We start from the raw sequence: 17154 nt of genomic DNA, 5'->3' as shown, positions 1-17154 counted from the left end.
CCATGCTAAGCAAAGAGTTTTGAAATATATGACTAGCCAGTTCTTTTGCCCAAAAGGTGTACACCAACAGATAATATGTGATGAATTACCCATAGAGTATAAGATAAACTGATTGCACCAACTAACTGGACAATTTAATGTGTAAATTTATCAGGTAGTGGTATTATCTGAGGACAGAATTTATAGTACTGGATGAGGCCATATGATAGCCACTTCACTGTTTAACTTTTAATCCATCTCACAGTAAATAATCTTCATATCATATCATCTTCATTTTTCATATCTCACAGTAATTTATAAATTGGTAGTTGTGAGCTACTAATTGTGTACCTCAAACCCATTTATGGATTAACAAGGTTCTGTTGTGATCACAGTCTCAGTCAATTGTCTGAAATGCATGTTAGGTAATTTGAGTGTACCATTACAGAATTCTAAGATATGGATTAACAACCTAAGAATGACTATCTGTTGCCTTAATCTATTCAGCTACATCAGCTTCATATATTAAAATGACTGCTTAAACTATCTTCAGCAGATGGTAAAGCACGCCATTCAAATAATTTTAAATGCTCCAGCATCTACATTCTTCGAAGCTAAGTAGCTTCGATCATTTTCAACTTTTCTAATTTATTTAGATGATGGCAACAGAATAAAAACTATAATATATTTGTTAGGAATATGGAAATGTGGAATTTGGGAATATAAAGGATATTTTCTCAAAATTTACAATAAATAAATATATTATAACTAACTTGGAGTATTTATTTTGTGGGAACTATCAGAAAAGAATTCCTTTCTGTTACATTAATTCTAACAAGAATAGGAATGATAGTAGAGGGAGAATCCTTTTTATTTTTGAAAGTGTTGTTTTACTAGAAATTCCACTTTAACTTTTAATAACATCCCACATTTTACTTTACTTTTATTATTGGAATTCTTTTTTACATTTTTCAAATAATTGTGGAAGTCATTTGAAGAATTCAAAATTAAACACAAAATGGCAATTTCTTCATTATTTATTAACTAAATAACTAAAGAAATAGAATAAGTAAGTTTCTAAGAAAAAATTGTTTGAATTTAAGCCATTTTACAATAAAAGTTCATAAAAAAATGAAAGCAGTGATAATTAATTAAAAAAAAAAAAAAGTTTAAACCTTTTTTTAGTTAAATAGTGGTTTTATTGCATAGAAGAGTCGCTTTTCCTGTTTAGATTGTAGGATTGGATAACTTCTGACTCACCCTAAACTCTAGTCATTCATCATTATTAGTAAAATAAGGTTGTTAATCATAATTTAAAAAAAATATATATAAAAAAACTTTATTTACACTACAGTAAATGAATAATTTTACCTTTCAGTTTTATTGTTTACTCTCAGTTTTGATGTGGTCACCCAGGTACTTCCAATTATCACTAAAATTAAATACTGGAATCTGAAATTTAAAACATTTACTACAAGTAGAGCTCTTTCAACTGATTTATAATTTTTCTTAGTTTAGATGATCAAAAATAATGTATGTGTACTACCAGTATTGTAAGTTATACTTTTCTATGAATTTTGCATGTGTTTGAGAGAAAAAAAAGTCTGTTTCCCGTTGATTATAGTCATCAGAATTTAATTGCAATGTATCAAAACATAAGACCCAAAACAACAAACTGGTTTGAATGGTTATAAAAATACCTCGGAGTGCAATATCATAGAAGAACATCTAGGTGTAAATTTAGCACCATTAGGAGATCTAGCGCTCTATTTAGGATATCTAGCACTCAAATCCAAAACTTGTTTTGATGGAAAATTAATATTATTGTGACTTTTCTTTTTCCCTGTTTAGCCTCCGGGAATCACCGTCAGGTATTACTGCAGAGGAGGAATGAGGATGATATATACGAGTGTAAATGAAGTGTAGTCTTGTACAGTCTCAGGTCGACCATTTCTGAGATGTGTGGTTAACTGAAATCCAACCACCAAAGACCACTGGTATCCAAGATATTATTGCAACTGGAAAAAATAAACACAATGAACTGATGAAGTATTTATTTTATATTTATTATCTCACTTTCTATATTTTAATATAAGTTTAAGCAACATTATAACATGTATTTGTTTTATTGTTTTGATTTAAAATTATTCTATATAATAATAATAATCACAGAAATGAATAAAGCATTTTTTATATAAATATGATATTATAGTATTGGTCACTGAATGCATAACAATATTGGCAAAATATTTCTACTTTCATGTTTGTTATAACAGCCGTTAATACTGATTACTTTTAAAATAATATTTACTTGTTGTTTAAAATACTGGATGTAATATTAATATTGTAACCAGCATATTAAACATTGCCATGTATCATATAAAAGTTCCATACTTACAAAAACATGTATCTAGTTATTATAGCACTATAACTAATTATTATCAGTATGCCTTGGCTCAAAATATGAAAATAAAGTGTTATGAAATAAAAATTTGCTTTTACATTTCGACTATTAAAATTTAGTATGCAATAATAATACTAAGGCTAAACGATATAAAATAATGATATATTACAATTAAGTTTCATGAAGGTGGAAAGTTTAATAGCAATAGAAGTTCACTGAATTAATGAAAAATGAATATTGGTAATCTAAGATTGTAATCCCTGTATCCCAGGGTTCGTATGTAATCCTGGTGTTTAGTGGTTGATACCACAAAATAATCCATGTGATTGGATTAATAGGAACAAAATATATATCAATAAAAATAGATTCTGTACATAAAAGTTTAACAGTTGTGAGTAGTACAAAAAAATAAATGAAAAAAATTTTTTCTGTGATTGGAATATAACTGTATGTAAAAGTAAATCTACTAAGCTAATTTTATTTATGTGGTTCCTAATGATGGAAAAAAAATATCTTTAGTGCATTACAATTAATTAATTATTGTGTCATATTAATAAAAAATATGAACATGACTAAAAATTATATGTTATGCCAAACAGTCACATATGGAAATATCACAGTTATGTGAAAAATGATACTCATACATTATTATGTCATCATTTTAAAGCCTTCTAACAGTAAGATATTGTATAGTGTTACATTCAGAAAAATATTACATTTTAATTCATATATGGATTTTAAACATTAGTTGTTGCCCATTTGCACAGATGTATAAATTGATGCAAATGGATGACATAATAATAATATGTAGCTATGCATTTAATAATGCATAAATAAATATTCGTTTTGCATTACTTTTAGGCGTGTTCATATTATATATTGCATTATTATTACTATTATGTAAAAGGATATCTAAACTACTATTAAAATAGTGTATTTTCAATTAAATATAACTTTTCCTTGTCAGTTATGTTTTTTCTAGATTTTGTTTGGGGTGTGCTTACAGCACATAAATATTCTTATAAACACTTAATTCTAATGTATCAACCAAATAATAATAATAATAATAATAATAATAAACACAATTCCTAGATAGAATTATAGATTATTCATTAATTTATTAAATGAGCTTCATTATAAAAATAAATAAACATACAGTATATATACAAAATAAATTTGGTATTAACCCTTTGTTTCAAGAAATAACAATAAAAAAAAAAAAAAAAAATATTTTGGAGAATACATCATATCCACAAACAGAAAAAAATAAGTTCTAAATTACACAAATGCTTAATATAATAATTATAATTATTATTGTCACAAATATTGTAATTTACAACATACCATACTGATTAATTCATACACATTTCTTCAAAAATCAGTTTATTTATATCATAAATCAAAATTAAATATATACTTTTTCTGTTTTTTAAACACATAACATACATACACACATAATTACATAAAAGTTATGATAAAATTATATACATTGTATTAAAATAAATTTACAAAAATAAAGTTAACAAAAACTAAATAAAATTGTGTTTATGTTACATACTTAGTAAAATTAAGTTTTATATTTGTACTAGTTGAATTTGTCACTAGTTACAAAATTTACTGAAAGATCATTTTTTAAATATATCTACATAGCACTAATAAAAATATGTAAGAACATTGCCAAACAATAAATACCATTAATGTATTTTTACATTTATTAAAAGTAAATAAATTTATTACTTAAAAAATATAAAAAAGATATTTCAAAAACTATTCCAAGAAAATGATTTAAAATGAAAAATAATTTAATTCATTTTATAATTTAGATAACTTATAAAAAACTGACTAATTTAGTGGTTGTTATCATAAAATAATCCATGTGATTGGATTAATAGGAACAAAATAAATATCAATAAAAATACATTCTGTGCATAAACGTTTAAGAGTTGTGAATATTCCAAAAAAATAAATGAAAAAAATTTTTTCTGTGATTGGAATAGAACTGTATGTAAAAGTAAATTTACTACAGTTAAAATTAATTAAAAGAAAATATTAGATCGAGAATGTCATAAAAATGTCTCATGAACACTTGAATGAACAGTCTTTAAAACAGTTCATTTTAATTTTCAAAATTATGATTATGTACAAGTTTTCCATCTCTTAAACATTATTTTGTAGAAGACTTACAAGTCGCAGACCTTATTACACGTTTCATTACATAGTTTCTTCAAACACATTTTGTTTTAGATTTACCAAATGTTTTACTAATTTTGATTTATATATTGAGAACTTGTGTTCATTGTAAATAAGAAAGAACTAATTTAACCGAATGAAACAGGTCTTTGAAAACATTATCAATCTCAACTAAAAAAATAAGAGTTTATAGTATTGCTTGTCGATAAAAAACTATGATTTTAACTAAAGTTATGTTTTCTTACTTTATTCATTTGCAATTCAAAGATATAAAACTATGTTTTCATATCTGTAAACAGAATAAAAAAAATAATAAAAAAGTAATCTTACAAAATTATTTTATTTTATTTAGTGAATCATAGTTGTAAGAAATAATAATAGCATTCATGATCTAAGATTAATAAAATATAATTTAAAGCTGTTATATTTCTCCTGTAACAGTTATTTCATATTTAGTCACTTTCCAGGTCGGTCTTCTGCAAGTACATCAGTAGCAAGACTTTTAATTTCCTGCCATGAAAATTGAATATCAGAAGATTCTGTGTACCGAGAACAAACAGCAAATCTTAAGAAATATGTTCCAGATATTTTTGATGGAACAAGATGAATTTTACCATTACCATTGATTCGTTTCAAAAGTGCTTCATTTATTTCATTTGAGCCCTGTAATTAACAAAAAATCATCTAATTAAGCTTCCAGTATTAGATGTGATATTAATATTATTTATAAATAAAAATTTTCTGATAAATCTTTAATCTCTCTATATGTTATATGTAAAATGAGAATGTGTGTGACGAATACCAGGCTACCATCTTGTACTCTTTCTTGTACTTAGGGTGATGTCTGTTGTTGACAGAAATAGTGTTTACAATAACAGTAAAATAAAGATAATTTAAAAAATTAAGATTGACGGTTCAATTTGTATTTCAGTTTTCTCTTTATTAATTCATCTTCATTGTAGAAATCAATTTTTAAGTTCAATACAAAGTGAGTGAGGCTTACAGTTCACAGAGTTAATAGGTAACTAGAAAAAAGACAGGCCTATGGCTTCCATGAAAATATTACATGGTTATATTTCATTACATGATTTTGTTAAATGTTTTTGCCAAACAAATGTTTCTTTACTAAGTAATGTTCATGAATTTAATGCACTAACAACAACAAAAACATTTACAATGAAAGCTTGAAAATAATTTAAAAATTGCAACAGCAATGATAAAATAAGAACTACAATAAATTTGTTTTATTTTTTCAAAACAAAAAAGGAAATTTTTCAAAATAATAAAGCAAGCAAATGTAGTTTGCTACTTTGTTGCATTTTGCCAAGAAGCACTTCATTCAAAATAAAAATGTGAGCACATACAGCAACAAACCAATGAACCATGCTTCTTCATCTGGTTAATTGGTTTAATTTGTAATGTTTAAGTGTGATTTTTTTTATATTGTAAAGGGAAATGTTAATTTTATTTGAAATTTCTACATATACAATACTGCTATCAGTTTGTAATTATTATCCTATTTTATTTTTGACATATTTAAAGAAAAAAATATAAATTAGTTTAATATTTATTTATTATATAATGTTTTCTTCTGAAACTGATTGATTTAAACAATTTTTTCCTTTAATAAACACTATTACTTTTATATATGAACCATACGTAATGTTTTTCATTCTGAAAATAAATTACTGTTTTCAATATGTATAAACAACAATTTTTGTTTAGAGCTATTAGTGTTATGAGCTATTAGTGATTTCTGTTAGTTTGAAAAACTAGCACAGATGGCATGAAGTGCTTCATTCAAAATAAAAATGTGAGCATGTACAGCAAACAAACCAATGTACCATGCTTCTTCATTTGGTTAATCACTCTTGTAGAGTAATATATATATATGCAAACATGAAATGTGTGTGTGTGTTAATATAAATGTACATGTGTGTGTTCTAATTTTTCAGTAAAGAATAATAAATTTTAACATACCTTAAGTCTGAAGCAAACAAGACCCATGAGGACATCACCAATAATTTCAAAACGTGGATCTTTAAGTACTAAACTTTCAAATTCATGAGCAAGTCCAATTTGTTTTCTTATATGTGCTTGTAGGTTACTTACACCATATAAACGCATTACAAACCACAGCTTTAATGACCTAAATCGTCTGCCAAGTGGAATTTGCCAGTGCTATACAAAAGTAACAGAAGATAATTAGACAGGTTCACAGTTAATAAAATACTATTTAAATAATTAACTCTTTTTGTTTAAGTTTGAAAATACTGCAACAACATTTGGAAATGTAGACAATATTTATTTAACTATTTTATTGTTGTGTCATAACTGGAGACTTTTAGAAGTTGTAAATGGAGAAAGTAATTTAATTTTTGTCAAATATTCATCTCTCTGGGTAATGCAACAATCCAGGCAAATTTATAATTAGTATCTTTCATATTGATTATTCTATATTGTAAAGAGATTGTAAAGAGGAATTAGGAGGTCTGACTTCATCTGATTGGCATCTCATCCATTACTCTTATTATGGTGCCAGTGGACAGAAAACAGATTGAGTCTTGTATTGTTCCACAAGCAAGCTTTGCTCCAGCAGATCATATTGGCTGGATAATAGATGAATACAAATGATTTCTCCAGAAATAAAAGAACCAGCCTAGAATAGGGTGAGGTTTCTAAAGGAACTCACTTTCCCATCTGTGGAATTGTGTACTATGTGGAAGTACCAATTAAATAATCTATTGAATTATTTGATTGTATTTCAACTGAGAAAGAGTTCATTCGTAACTTTTTTCTTCATACATATCCACCAATGTGGATGTTGTCAAGCTTTTAGCTTGTTAACACGATCATTATTTATAATAATTCTGAGAAGTAATGTATTTTATATAAATAAATTTTTTCACTGAGTGAAAACAATATACAAATAATACATTGTTAATAACACATAATTACATTAATAATAACACATTCATTCATTGGGTTAATAATTTAATTTTCTATTCCAGTTATCTGTATGGGTGAAATGCATGTAAATACATGTATGAATAAATGTATTGGAGGTACCTGTGGTACTATTCAGTGTTCTTCCTTCAAAAGTAATGATGTTCATTTCACAGACAGCCCTTGAGATGAATTGAGTAAAGGAGTTGGACATCACCAGCATTTTAATGATACTCTGAAGCAGTAAATTTGGCTCACCAAAAAAAGGCAATGAGAGATTACTTTATTCCCACTTTCCTTGAAAGCCTGGGGTATGGGATCTTATTATTTTTAGGGATTATTTCCTGAAGCTTTTTTCAGGAATGATTTGTTTCATAACCTTTTGGTTATGGCAGCTAAAATTCATAATTGGCTAAGTTATTGAAACTTTTCTTGTAATTGTTACTTTTCTTTCCACTATGGTGGAATGGTATTGTCTTGGCCTCTCATCTGCAACTTCTAGTTTGAATCTCAGTAAAGCATGGCACTTTTCATATGCTACAAAATTCCATTTTGATAATCCCACACACAAGCTTCAAGCTGTGGTGAATTATTTCATCAAACTAAAAGAAGAATAAAACAAACAAAAACTGTATAGATATAACTTGTTATGAGGTTAAGATTAGTTATAAAAATGCTGGTAAAAACACTTAAATAATATAACAACAGTCTTATTTTTAATAATAACTTAAATAATGTTGCAGATTAAATGCATTTTATAAATAATAATAATTAAGTAAACATCAAGTGAAGGCATCTGTAATATTTATTTGTGACATATTTAATAAAGAAGAATTTTTGTTTTATCACTTTTTTATGTTATATCAAATAATGCTTAAAGAGATGATTGAAAAGGTAAGGTTAAATATTTAATGTTAATGCTCTTTTGAATATGTATCAAATATTGGTCAAAAGAGATAATAATGCTCCACCAGAAGATCATGTAATGGTGTGGTAGCATCTCTAATTTTCATCTAGGTTCCAGAATCAAATCTTAGTCTTGCTTGAGATTATTTCACATGCTACAAAATTCATTTCTTATCATCACCAAAGATAACTTAATTACCTTGTGTTTAGTACTGCAGTTATTTAAAGGGTAAATAAATTTCAAAATTATTAAGCCTAATTTAATACTAACCCTGAAATCAGGTGTTGAACCTTGCTTATCATGATGCAGGTACAATGGATCAACATTAAATGCATTTACTACATCTGAAGGATCTTTCAACCTGAAATGAAAGTAGAATACATGTAGTTTAATTATGTGTAATGTATCCTATCTAAAGTAATGGAACAATTCAACTTTACCAACAAATTTAATTAAAAAATCCAAACACTTTGACTTTAGCTCATCATCAGGGATATTCCTTAAAACTAAACATTGAAATAAAAATTATACCAGATGCCAGTCAACACCTGATTGTTGTTGATAAAGTTAAATATTTTAACTTTTTATAATTATTATTACCTGTCAATGTATAGCAATTTTTTACATTATTATACAATATATAGATCATGTCAGGATGATATTCTATGGGTAAGAAACGAACTGGTCTGGGATTTGCCTAGATGGTTTAAGAAAAACCATGTTAAAACTTTGATCTGAGTGGCACTAGTTACAAAGTATACAGTTACTGTAAAAGGAAAGATTGAATTCTTGAAGTCCGCATTATTATATAAAAATAATATATAAATATATATGAAATACAAGTAAATATGTGAAGATAATAAACCAAAAAATTTAATGCAAAAGTAACATTTTAACATTAACAGAAATTATCAAGCTTATATTTAACTAAAATACCATGATTTCATATTTCTGCATATGAAATTAAATGAGAATGTATTGTCTTCCCAGGTATCTAAAAATTTCATACTATGGATAATGAAAATACAGTGAATATAGAATATGCAATGAAAATGTTGAGATACTGAATAAGATCATTAATAAATAATAAGAAAAGCAAGAGAGAGTATTCTTCCCTGTAACAAATTCTATGTATTGGAGTGAGGACCCACATCTTTTTACTTATATCTCAGGATATGAAACAGGTATAAACTAAATTACTGAAACTAGCAAGGATGACTGATAATTGTTCTTATAATTTAGTAATTTATCATGCAATATGTTGTTATAATAGTAGAAGGACAGATAATACTTTAAAACTTAGTTGCAAACAACATTTGTAAATTTTTCATGGCTACAAAAAATTAATTCTAAAAACTACTGTTTTGAGAAGGGATCAGTGATCATTAGCACATTAAAGAACTTTGTCTTATGATTTCAATTTATAAAACTGTAACTTTAATTATTGTTCTCTTGATTTAATATTAGCTATAATATTTATAATTATTAGTATTTAAAATTATATAATACATTATAAAAGAGAACTGCAGCTGGAAATGATATATGATGATTATCCCTTGACTGTAGGGAATAGTTAATAATCAGGTCTCTCCAGTTATCTACAAACATGTTAGCAGAATAGACATATTTCCTGTTCAATTGATCTTAACTGTGTGAAGGGTGTCCAAAAATAATGCACAGTTCATCATGATTCAAAGAAAGTCTATTTCTACCAAATCAAATTTACCACTCTTCAATATAATCTCCCTTCCATGAGTAATGCATGTTCACCAATGGTCTGGCAGCTTTTGAATTCCTGTCAGGATACAATGTTTGTTGAGGTGTTGAATTTCCTGTGTTATATTAGCTGTTAATCTGTAAAACTGCCAAAACGAATTCCCTGGAGTGCTTCTTTCAGCTTTGGAAAGAGATCTAAGTTGGGCGGTTCAAATCATGGCTGTATGGTAGATGACAAAGTATTTCCCAAGCATAGTCATAGAATCAACAACAGAACTCACAATATATGGGCGTGCATTGTCATGCAAAACTGACATACCACTGTTGTTTTTCCTGTACATAGTTTTTTAATTTTCAGTCGCAAAACCTTCCGAATGAAGTCTCTGTAATAAGTAGCAGTCACACTAACACCTTTTGTTTTGGTGCTCTGTCTGTGGGAATAACACCCTCTTATCATTAGTGAAAATCAATTGCTTCTGTTTGACTGCATGTGATAACTTTTGTTTGGTCTCAGACACTGCTTTCCAAACACTGCTGTCTGACTTCATTTCAGAATGAAAACCACTAATCCTTTTTTTATCAGTAGCAGTCATTCAGTTCAAGAACTGGTCGCCTTCCCTTACATAACATGTAAGTAGTTCTTGTGCAATTTTGAAACTTGTCGCTTTTTGCAACCTTTTTTTCTGTAATTATTCAGTTAAAGTGCAGTATACTGTAGCTTTTGGTATTCCAGTTTCATTTATGATTTCTCTCACTATCATGTGAAGGTCTTCGTTGATCATTGTGGCAATAATGATGTTTATATTTTTTATAAAAGTAGACCGTTGGCCAGAGTGTAGCTCATCTGCTGCACTCCTGCCCTCCCTAAACTATTTATGTCAACATTGTATGGGCTGTGATCTTCAGACACTTCCTGTGATGATCGATAAATTATTGGCACAGTATTTCCTCTTAAAGTTTCAATTTTGATGAATAGAGCATTAGTTGAATTTTATTGTATGATCTAAGTTCATTTCTGCCACTTCTTCGGACTGAAATGATATTGTTACAAACTTAAAAACCCCAAACTTATATGGTCTTCTTTGCAACATTTCAGGGTGCACACTACCGGTTGCCACAAGTAGTGAAATGACTTTTTTTGTGTGCATTACTTCGAGGCAACCTTCATATGACTCTGTAGGTATTTTTGATATTACAAAAGAGAATCTTTTACCACATGTACCATTCTTCTTTTAGACAGAAGCGGATTTTAACTAAAACAATTAGGTAGCTATCTTGCATAGTACAATATTCTGGGGATAATATATAAGATTTAAAAATAAAAATAAATGTGCTAATAATAGAAAATAGTTTAAATATTATTATAACAGGTTTAAACTGTTGCATGCTGATCTCAAAATTGCAATTGCATATTTAATTATTTATATTCAGTGGAAAGGAAAATAAAGGTCTGTGCTAAATGATTCTGGGATTTTGTAAAAATTATACAGTTTAGTCAGTTTCATGGAGATCTACAAGCTATCTGCACCCACCTTACAACATAAACCTACATGCTATACTGGAAAACTGAAATTGCAATAAGTCGCTGACTATTTTTATAAGTGTTTTCGAAGAATAAATGTGCTAAATTAGATTGGAATGATATAGTAAGTATACAGTTACAATGTGACAGTGTACTAGATAGTTGGATGTATACATTTTGATATTAATCTCGTTCATTTAAATGAAATAAAACTAGCAGTCAGGAAAATAAGAACTCGGAATCTAGAGTTCTGTATGGTATTCCACCATATGTAGTTAAGAGATATTTAGAGGGAATTATTGACTTAAATTATATTTCTGTCACTGAAAACTTTACACTTTTAAGTTTTTATAGATGTTTGCACATTTACTTTAAAACTCACCAAAAGGACACAATGTTTTGATTCAAAACTGTAAATCTAATTGATATGTCTTTCCAGTGCCCCTCAGTTTCAGTTGTTATCTATTATTATTTCTTCTAGTAATTATTGACTTACCTGACACTTTAACAGTTCTGTGCAGCTATTTTTGTTGTCAATTCAAGATTTTTCATGAGTTACAACCATTAAGTAGTAAACAGTTTGTATAAATTATGTGAATTGAATTATTTGTGGCTAATAGATTCAAATCTAAGTATGTATCTGATAATCTTATAATCTGCACAAGAGTTCTATAAATTTAACTATATTAAATCTGATTATGCTGAGAGTTTACCATAAAAAGTTTAGAGTAGTTTTTTACTCTCAACTAATTTGTCCTAATTGTGTGAATTATTTACTAGTTCTAATCAAGTGCTGAGATTCATTTTATATATTTATACTGTTTTTTAAAGTTATGAGATATTGGTTTGTCTCTGAAAGTCACTGGTTGAAAACATCTTTGAATATCTTCAGTTGTTTGGAACACATGCTATAATTATGCAATTCTGAGGTATGAGAGAGTTCAAAATAAGCTTTTATCTGTGCCTACTGTTAGAAGTTGTATTGTATTTGCCCAAATTAATACCTTAACAATGAATTATGTTTTCTACCTAATATCTTGTCTGTCACTTAAAGGCATGAATTCTCTATTTTTTTGTAAAAGGTATATTTTCTCTATTAATTTTATACAAAATTCTTTGTAGTTAAATAGAGTTGTTATATCATACAACAACATTATATTTTCATTCACTACCATGGATTCATTACCATTAGCATTGAAGATGGGCGTGACTCCATTCTTGGTCTTTGAATTGTTTCAATTCACTTAACTGCAAAACTCCTGATTTATTTAGCAGTCTCAATGGAGATAATATATATATCTTTTCTCATTAAAAAAAGAATGACTTTACTTAGGCAATTGAATACTTGTGGTCTTATACAAACATCTTTCACAGATTTTGTTAATTTTTTGTTTAAAATATAAATCAAATATTTACTTTTAATTATGTATTTAACATTAATATTATCTATGTGTTCTTAATTTCTATATATTGCAGATTTATTTTTAGTTTTATTGTTGGTATAAGTTTTTGGACATTTATTTGATTTTGGAAATAATTCTGTAGGCTCTCATTTTTTCTTGTCTTCAGTCATTTGACTGGTTTGATGTGGCTCTCCAAGATTTCCTATCTAGTGCCAGTCGTTTCATTTCGGTATACCCCTTACTTTCTACATCCCTAACAATTTGTTTTACATATTCCAAACGTTGCCGGCCTGCACAATTTTTCCCATCTACCTGTCTCTCCAAAATCAAAGTGACTATTCCAGGATGCCTTAATATGTGGCCTATAAGTCTGTCTTTTCTTTTAACTATACTTTTCTAAATGCTTCTTTCTTCATCAATTTGCCGCAATACCTCTTCATTTGTCACTTCATCCACCCATCTGATTTTTAACATTCTCCTACAGCAGCACATTTCAAAAGCTTCTATTCTTTTCTTCTCAGGTACTTCGATCGTCCACATCTCACTCAGGTTTCACTTCCACATAAAGCTACGCTTCAAACATATACTTTCAAAAATGTTTTCCTGATGTTTAAATTAATGTTGCTCTGATTAAATGTATTAAATAAAAAATTCTGTAAAATACGATTTTTAAATACATACCACATTGCTGAACAGTCAAATGTGACTAACATCCACTTATGAGGATTAAAGTTAAAAGAATCTGCAAAGTCAGCACCTTTCATTAAATATCTATATTCAGGACAGATGAAAGAAGATCCTGAAACAAGTGAATTGTTGTTAGCACAGTAACTTGGATGAAAAAAGGATTTTGAAATAAGAATTAATATTGAAATTTGGTTACTTTAATAAAATGTTTACTACAGTTTTAAAAATGGAAAATAACTCAAATTTAATACAAAAAGAAAAAATATCTATGAACTTATGCTACTTACTTGAACTATGTTTATTATTTAAACAACAGAAGTGGTAGTCAATAAAGAGACAAATTTGAGGATCAAACAATTTAAAAAAAATGTTTTCTAAATACAGAAACTGTTTTGACTGATTTAATTATTGTATAATGTGCAAACAAGTAACTTAAATATATATTATGAGAATGTAGGTTACATTTTTTGAGTACTTTCCCAGTAACCAACTGCCATCTACTAATTTTTTTTAATTTTTATATGATTACATAATTATTGTAATATTAAGAAATTATAATATTGTTATTAGTTAATTAAAGTAATCTCTTTCTAATTATTAGGTATGTTTATAATTTTCTGATTTCACTTATCACATTCTTTATTTATTTGTGTTCAATCAATCACTGTACTTTTCCTTGTTCTGTTGGTGTTGTTATCTTTAATGTTTAATGAAAACTGAGGCTGTGTAAATTATTAATTCAAGGAATGAAATATAGAATTTCTTCGAGAGTAGGTGTATTTTATGAAAAATTGGAAATAACCAAATAAAAAAAACAAAATTAACTTAGATATTAAATTACCATTTCAAGGATGCAACCACATGTATATTGTCTTATTGTTCATTGTAGGGTAATACACACCATACAGGGCCTATTTACATGATGGTTGAAATGGCTGAAAAGTAATGCACACTGGAACATAGGGGAGAACAAAATGACAGGTGCTGCTATCTTTATAATTTCATTCTCTTAATACTAACATTCAAACACTCACAGAGCCCTCTCATGGAGTCAAGTATGCCTGCTTTCTAAAACAACATGCAGTGATTCAGCTTTTGATAGCAGAAAAAAATGAACACTAGTGACATTCATCATTGTCTAAAAGCAGTTTATTGAAGTACTGTGAGTATGTGTGTAATAAAATTTTGTGTATCATAAGCTGGTAAAGAGAATGTTAAGGATGAACCTAGCAGTGGTAGATCAGTTTCTGGACTATAGTTTGCCACAATCAAAAACATTCAACCCTCTGCAAAAAAATTCTCTTGACAGTGTTTTGAAATTCCAAACATGTGTATGAGATTACATGGAAACTGGGTTAACTCTAAATCTGAGTGATACAGAGAGATGTTAAAGCAATTTAGGAGGCATGTGTGTCATTTCAACAATTTACAATAATCACCAATGTCCAGCTGATAATTCTTCAACATGATAATGCTTGAGCACACACATTGCTTGCAACTGCTGAGTCTCTCATTTTAACCTATTCCACACACTTCACACTCACCTGATTTGGTACCCTGTGATTTTCACTTCTTCCCACAATTAAAAAGAGATATTAAAGGCATTCATTTCACCAAGGATGATGAACTGATGAATGCAGTAAGGTCTTGGATCTAGGAAAGACCACCATCATTCTTTATTGATAGATTGATAAAACTACTTCACCATTGGCAGAAATGTGCAGCTATAAATGGTGACTATATGGTAAAATAGATCTAGGTTTTGTACCAAAAAAAATGTGCTTTTATGTCATATTTGTTTCATTTGACTCTCTTTTTCATTTAGAAATTATGAAAGCGACTGTGCATTACAACTCAGCCACGCCTTGTATATAATATAATATAAAAATAGTTAATTATGAAACACTAATTAGCTAGAAGGTAATGGTTTCCAGTTTATACAGCTGTGTTTCATTTAATTACTATTGTAAGGAAGTTAGCTCTGATTTTTTGTGATTAATAACTTAATTTAAGAAAAAATGTGATTGATTGAAATATGTATATTTGGGAGATAATGTTTTTTCTTTTCATTATTCCAAGGGCCTTAGAGTGAATGGGCTATTTTTATACAAAAACAAACCCTTTTATATTACGTAAAAATAATATGAATTAAATACATCCATGCACTATATTCTAGGTGGTTTGTAAAACAAACTTAACCAGATGTTTGTGGTTGAAGTTCCTGACTGATCAACAAAACCATTCATTAAAATTATTAAATATAAAGTACAGTAAGATTCTAAAATTATGTTGAACAGGATCATGGAGAATAACATCAAGACCAAACGTCTATTGATATCCACACAATTTTGTCTCTAGAAATGAATATCAGAATATAGCATAATAAAATTTTGAAGTGGTGGAGAAAAAAGAATGTCAGAGAAGTGTGAAATTATTTAAAAACTCCAAAGTCCAATTTATATTTTAACATTTGTACCCCAAGAAGATATTACTTTTACAGGATTTCCCTATTGGGTTGTATTTCTTTATATAGCCTTTAGAACATTTTCAAAGAATTTAATGAGAAGAAGTGACAAGTTTAATGTAAAAAAAAACTTAAAATTCTTCATAAACTGAAAGTAAGATGATCAGTTTTCTAATTGTACATGGTATATTCAAGAACTATTTGAAATTTGTGGAACTTTGAGAAGTTACCTGTTGTTAGGTTAACTCTTACAAAGAGATAATTATTTACTTCAGAAATGTTAGAGGTTCAAAATCAGAGAAATGTAATCTTTAGCATATTTACAAAGAGGTAAAGATTCTGATTTGATATGTCAGATTATAAGAACTACATTCGGCCTATTAATATCAAGATGTAGGAGTATACAAAGTTATTTTTAGGTTTAGAAGTATATGACTAGATCGGTTTCTTTTGAAATCTTAACCTTAGATTAATGTACATTTTAAACGCAATGATTCTGTAGATTTAAATCTATGGTAGTATTCAACAAGCCAGGTAGATTATATTCCTTTTTTCTGTTTAGCCTCTGCAACCACCGTAAGGTATTTTTTTTTTCAAAGGATGAATGAGGATGATATGTATGATTGTAAATGAAGTGTAGTCTTGTACAGTCTCAGGTTGATCATTTCAGAGATGTATGGTTAATTGAAACCCAACCACCAAAGAACACCAGTATCCACGATATAATATTCAAATCTGTATAAAAAATAACTGTCTTTACTAGGATTTGAACCTCAGAAAACAGCTGATTTTGAAGTCAAGGGTTTTGAGGTTCTCCAGAGGCCAAACAGAAAGAGAGAGGTAGGTTATATTATGATTTATTCTTTTATAATTTAAAATATCAAGAAACATCAAGTAGATTGTCAGATCATTTATTACAGACCAATTATGATTTAT

The 17154-nt window shown here is 28.1% G+C and overlaps 1 protein-coding gene across 1 annotated transcript in view; it reads right to left on the bottom strand.

Annotated features, from left to right (window-relative positions):
* Positions 1 to 3476: 3476 nt before the first annotated feature.
* The window catches only part of Ddc (aromatic-L-amino-acid decarboxylase), a 59891-nt gene continuing 46213 nt past the window's right edge, over positions 3477 to 17154 (bottom strand). Inside the window, exons 9-12 of the mRNA XM_075356678.1 lie at positions 13749 to 13866; positions 8697 to 8787; positions 6554 to 6754; positions 3477 to 5236 (exon numbers count right to left, since the gene is read on the bottom strand). Coding sequence (XP_075212793.1) covers positions 5030 to 5236; positions 6554 to 6754; positions 8697 to 8787; positions 13749 to 13866 — 617 coding nt within the window. The 3' untranslated portion in view covers positions 3477 to 5029. The remainder of the gene's footprint in view (positions 5237 to 6553; positions 6755 to 8696; positions 8788 to 13748; positions 13867 to 17154) is intronic.

Source organism: Lycorma delicatula, chromosome 2, assembly GCF_047948215.1.
Source record: "Lycorma delicatula isolate Av1 chromosome 2, ASM4794821v1, whole genome shotgun sequence".
Classification (NCBI taxonomy): domain Eukaryota; kingdom Metazoa; phylum Arthropoda; class Insecta; order Hemiptera; family Fulgoridae; genus Lycorma; species Lycorma delicatula.
Note: the sequence above shows the minus strand (reverse complement) of the source record. Positions and strands in the feature narration are given on the sequence as shown.